The 6,076-nt window shown below is 35.8% G+C and overlaps 1 protein-coding gene across 2 annotated transcripts in view; it reads left to right on the forward strand.

Moving 5' to 3' along the window:
* LOC106880355 (putative ferric-chelate reductase 1) overlaps positions 1-5,172 on the forward strand; it is a 57,843-nt gene extending 52,671 nt beyond the window's left edge. For both annotated transcript variants that reach the window (XM_052976021.1, XM_014930239.2), the window contains exons 14-16: positions 250-372; positions 1,160-1,206; positions 3,352-5,172. In XM_052976021.1, coding sequence (XP_052831981.1) covers positions 250-372; positions 1,160-1,206; positions 3,352-3,447 — 266 coding nt within the window. In that variant the 3' untranslated portion in view covers positions 3,448-5,172. The remainder of the gene's footprint in view (positions 1-249; positions 373-1,159; positions 1,207-3,351) is intronic.
* Positions 5,173-6,076: the final 904 nt, after the last annotated feature.

Below are 6,076 nucleotides of genomic sequence, written 5' to 3' on the forward strand. Positions count from 1 at the left end.
ATATAAACACACACACTCGTACACACACACGCATACACATTAGGCATCTTCCAGTCTTTCAGTTTCTATCTACCAAATCCATGCTCAAGACTTTGGTTAGCCCTGGGCTAGTAGAAGACTTTTTCCCAAGGTGGTACACACTGGGGAATTGAACCTGGGACCATGTAGTTGGGAAGCAAACTTTTCACCACACAACCATCCCTGCACCTTAATTACTTATTTATTCATTTATTTATTTATTTATTTCAGTTGCCTCCATTTGCACTGGTGCCTACATACTGAATAGTTATACAGACTTGATCTACGGGCTTATGATCTTTTATGTGGTATACATGGTTTTATTAAACATAATGCTATTCATCATTGACAATTGTAAGTAATTCACATGTTGTTGTTGTTGTTGTTGTTGTTTAATTCCAAGCTAGATCCACTGAAGCAGGCTTATGAACGAAAGGTTATCTTTTGTGTCTGATGCACAGAACTTGGTCATAGTGAGAATTTCTACACAGATGAAGTTTTTTGTCTGCCACTTATGAAAATTGAAGTTTTTGAAGAAAATAATATAATGGAAAATTATTAACTTTTAAAGATTTGGCAGTTTTAACAATTTTCTTGTTCTGTAGCAGTGGACTCTTCCTCTGAGATGGCACATGCTGTGACACCTTCTCCAGTGGCAACTTGGTGTGTTCAGCTACCAACCCAAGTGCCACTGCTCATCAGAGCAGGAGATAGAGGAGGAAGAATAGGAAGGGAAAAGAGGGGAACAGAGGGGTGAAAGGAGTGGAGGAGAGGAGAGAAGAGAAGAGGGAGAAGGGAAAGGAAGAAGACATAGGGGAGAAAAGGAGGAAAGGAGGAAGAAAAAGAAGGAGGAGGTAGTGAAAGAAAGGAGAAAGAGGAACAGAAACAGGAAAGGAGGAGGTAGTGGAGGAGGAAGAGGATCAGCAGTAATGGTAATAGTTGTTGTTGTAGCAGTAGAAATAACAGTAGTGTTGGTAATAGTAGAGGGGGTAGTAGTGTGGTCATAGGAGTGGTTGTAGTGGTGATGCTGTGGTAGTTATCTCAACTCAAACAATAAAGTTTTTTTCCTTTTGTTTATAAGTTTTCTTGCTCCATTTTCAATTCTTTTTTTTACTTTTTCTCTTTTAAATTCTCCTCACAGGTTATTTAAACAATAATCACAAATGCAGAGATGACAGCATCAACAAGGTCAGTTACATTAATGAGCCAAATATTTTTCATCACCTGTTCCATAATTTAATTGTTGATTTTATTGTTGTTTTTCTTGTGTGTTGTATAAGTTCAAGTCAGCTCTCATCCAGCTGACTTATGGCATGTGCACTGTCGGTCTAAAAAATAGGTATTACCTACATACTTATTCTTCTCTCCATTCTTTTTTACCCAGTAGGAATTATCATGAAAGTGTAAGGACTTCCTTGCATTCATAATTATATCTATATTAGTATTTATTATAGTGAAATAAGTTTTACTAAATTCAAGCGCCTTCTGAAGCAAGCTTATGGAGACCAAAGGGTAGAACTCTATGATTTCGAATAAATTTGCATTTGGGTTTATCTATTTTCTTAAACTATTCAATAGTTACACTACTGCATATCCATTGAGTAAGAAATCTGTGCTCTGATGTGTCTAATATGGATTTACTAATAATTCCTATTTTGCTTTTTGTGGGATTTAATTTATTTATGGTTTTTCAGAGTTATAAAAGGATTTCATGGAATAAGCTTTGTCTTCTATTTTAAACTTTGTGGCTAGATTTTTTGCTTCTATATTTACTAAATTATTAATGGTGGGGTTTGTTTTCTTGTATGTTTTAGTTACATTGTCGGTTAGTAATTTGTTGTGTGTTTGGTTTACTTCAAAAATACTTTTATTTTATCTGCTTTAAACATGCATACACATACGCACACATACACACACCCTCATACATAGACATGTTGATTATGTCACACATGCATATGTTAATTATGTCACACATTTTGTGTATGTGTGTTTGTGAAGGGAGTATTAATGTTTGATCTATCTCAAGTCATTAAAACAATATAATCAAAAACAAACGGAAGCATCACTCATTACTTTTTTGAAGAATACATACTAATTAAGTGACTTCAAAATTTCAGCTTGCTCACATTCATCTCTCACTCTGTGTGTGTGTGTGTGTGTGTGTGTGTGTGTGTGGTGTGTGTGTGGTGTGTGTAGTGTGTGTGTGTAGACAGATATATACATGTGTGTATATGGTGGCGAGCTGGCAGAATCGTTAGCATGCCAGGTGAAATGCTTAGCAGTATTTCGCCTGCCATTACATTCTGAGTTCAAATTCTGCCAAGGTCGACTTTGCCTTTCATCTTTCTGGGGTTGATTAAATAAGTACCAGTTACACTCTGGGATCGATGTAATCGACTTAATCCCTTTGTCTGTCCTTGTTTGTCCCCTCTATGTTTAGCTCCCCGTAGGCAATAAAGAAACATATGTGTATGTTGAACCACTGAACTCAGACATTTCTTTCATTCTTTCTCTATCTATTTCCTCTTATTCCTTTCTGTCAAAGAACGTCGGCTTGAAACATGAAAGACTTTTTTCATTTTTCCTGAGCGTCAAACTAATACCCTTGCTTTTTGTTCCTACACCTGTCTTTGTCTTTGTTTTTCTATAAATTTGAACTATGTGTGTGTGAGCTTTAAGGTAGTTAAAACATGTTGGTGACATATTTCAACTTCTAAAGGCAAAATATAAACATATGTGTGTATGTGTGTACACGCACTCTGTAAAATGGTTGTAGTTGGCATTAGGAAGGGCATCCAGCTGCCTTTCAAAACAGAATTGCCAAAACAGACAATGGAGCTTGTCGTAGTCCACTGGCTTGACAGCCCCTCTCAAACCATCCAGCCCATGATACCAGCATGGGAAATGGACATTAAATGATGATGATGATGATGATGATGACGATGATGATGACGATGATGACGACAATTACGACGATGATGACGATGATGATGACGACGACGACGATGATGATGATGATGATGGTGACAATGATGATGATGATGATGATGACAATGATGATGATGATAACGATGATGATGATGTGTGTGTGTGTGCATGTGTGTTTCTTTGTGTGTGTGTGTGTGTATGACAGGTTTCAACACTGTTTCCATCTATCAGTGCCTAAAGTGCCATGGAATGGGACTGAAACACAAACCATGTAGTTGCAAAGCTAGCTTATTAATCACACAGCCATAACTGCACATACGTATCAAATAAGTCCCATTATTATCTTGTTTTTTTATCTAATTTTTATGCTGTTTATTTTCATATTTTTCTTCTTTCTTTTTACAGTTGCGGATATTCAAAAATCTTTTACTTCCGATACATAGCATCATCCAATTGGTTCTTGCTGCGTTCGTGGCATCGTATGCAGTGGCAGGAGACTAAAACGGGTGGAAGGTTGAATCTAAGGAACTACAAATGGATGCAAGCAGACAAATACACAATCACATACACACATATACACACTCATTCACATTTGCACATAAGCATCCATTTACACACACACACAAAATCATACATACATACATACATAAATGCATACAGGTGTGACTGTGTAGTAAGAAGGCACAGGTATGGCTATGTGGTAAAAAGCTTGCTTCTTAACCACATGGTTCCAGGTTCAGTTCCACTGCATGGCACCCTGGGCAAATGTCTTTTACTATAGCCTCAGCCTTGTGAGTGGATTTGATAGAAACTGAAAGAAGCTCGTTCAATATATATATATATATATATGTGTGTGTGTGTGTGTTGGAAGGTTTGGAGGTGATGTACAGGAATTATATATTAGAAAAAATAATAATCAGGTACTCAGATATCTGGATGGTTGTATATTTACAGATGTTTATTCATATGTCACATGTTTTATAAATTAGCACTTTCACCTAGTCTTGTGACATATGAATAAAAATCTGTAAATATATAACCATCCAGACATCTGAGTACCTGATTATTATTTTTTCTAATATATATATATATATATATATATATATATATATATACACATACACATGTGTGCGTGTCTTTGTGTCTATGTTTGTCATCCTGTTACTGCTTGACAACTGGTGTTGGTGTGTTTATGTCCCTCTAACTTAGTGGTCTGGCAAAAGAGACTGATAGAGTAAGTACTAGGCTTTAAAAATAAAATAAGTCCTGGGGGTAGATTTATTCAACTAAAACCCTTCAAGGTGGTGCTCCAGTATGTCTGCAGTCAAATGACTGAAACGAGTAAAAAATAAAAGAATGTGTGTGTGTGTGCACGCATGCGCGTGTACGTGTGTGTGTGTGTGTATACTTATGTATAAACAGGGTGTTTGGCCTAAATTTGACAGTTTGCATAAAAAGAAAAGAAAATTTAACATACCATCCAAAAATAAAATTATTATAAAAAAATCAAACTATCAACTAGATTATGACCGGGAGATAACTGTTTACTCAAGATGGCTCCAGAACCTGGCACATAAAATGTATAATTGGAACAGTATAATTATACAAGACTTTTCTAAAGTTTAGCATGTATCAATTACTGTTGTTGTTAAGCAAAATCTACACATGAAACTTTCATTTTTTTTGTTAGGGACCAGCACTTTCTTTAGAAGAACTTGGATAATTCAAATAGAAATGATCATACACACACATATATCTATACATGCTTACAAGGATATACACATAAACATAGATACACACAGAAAAATAGATACATACACAAACATATTAGTAAGTGTGTGTGCATACACATATACACACTCACTAACAGAGAAAGAGCACAAGGAACAAATGGATGCGTGTACACAAACACATGCACACACGCACTTACATTCAAACAAGCACACTCATATTCACACATGCGCACATTCACACATACACTCACGTTCACACAAGCACACATTCACACGCATATATGCTTGCTCCACTACACACAAATATGCATACGCATGCACACATACACACACCCTCATACACACACTTTCATACACACACTCTCATATCTGTTGATTATGTCATACATACACATGTTATGTCACACATGTGTGTGTGTATGTGTGTTTCTAAAGTGAATATCAATGTTTGTTCTATATCAAGTCGTATTAAAATGAAATAATCAAAAACAAACGGAAGCATCACTCATTACTTTTTTGAAGAATACATATTTATTAAGTGACTTCAAACTTTTGGCTTGCATGTGTGTGTGTGTGTGTGTGTGTGTGTGTGTGTGTGTGTGTGTGTGTGTGTGAGCTTTCAGTTACCTAAAATATGTTTGTGACATATTTCAACTTCTAAAGGCCATTATAAATATATGTATGTGTTCATAGAAAACAAAAGATGCCTCCATGTGTGTTTGCATGTGTAGTACGTATGCATTTCTACAGTTTTCATGTTCTAAAATCTTCACAGCCTTGGTTTTTACGAAAAATAAATCCTTATATGTATATATGTATATATATGTATGTATATATATATATATGTGTGTGTGTGTGTGTGTGTATATATATGTATATGTGTAGGTATACATATGTATACATATATATATGTGTGTGAGTGTGTGTATATATCTGTATATTCGTAGATATGTGTATGTGTGTGTGTATATGTGTGTATTTGTATATTTTTGTATATATATATGTATATATATATATGTATTTGTATATATACATATATATATGTATTTGTATATATATGTGTGTGTTCACCATGATAGATCGCTGACCACTACATTAAAATTTTTTTCTCCTTACCTGCAAGACATGGATGCAGAGGTCTTCAAGACAAAACTCGACGCTTTCCTCTCCACGATACCAGACGAACCAATGGCTCGAAATGAGACGCAGTTTAGGGCAGCGATGTCAAATTCTCTTATACACCAGATGTGCCACCAAAACTCTTGATTGGACCATATCAGGTGGGGAAGAAGAGCCATGCAAGGAACGTGAAGAGAGCACAGCATAAAGACGGAAAATCACGGTGGTGCTCCAGCATGACCGCAGCCACTTGGCTGAAACACATAAATAAATAAAAT

This window comes from Octopus bimaculoides, chromosome 23 (assembly GCF_001194135.2).
Source record: "Octopus bimaculoides isolate UCB-OBI-ISO-001 chromosome 23, ASM119413v2, whole genome shotgun sequence".
Lineage (NCBI taxonomy): Eukaryota > Metazoa > Mollusca > Cephalopoda > Octopoda > Octopodidae > Octopus > Octopus bimaculoides.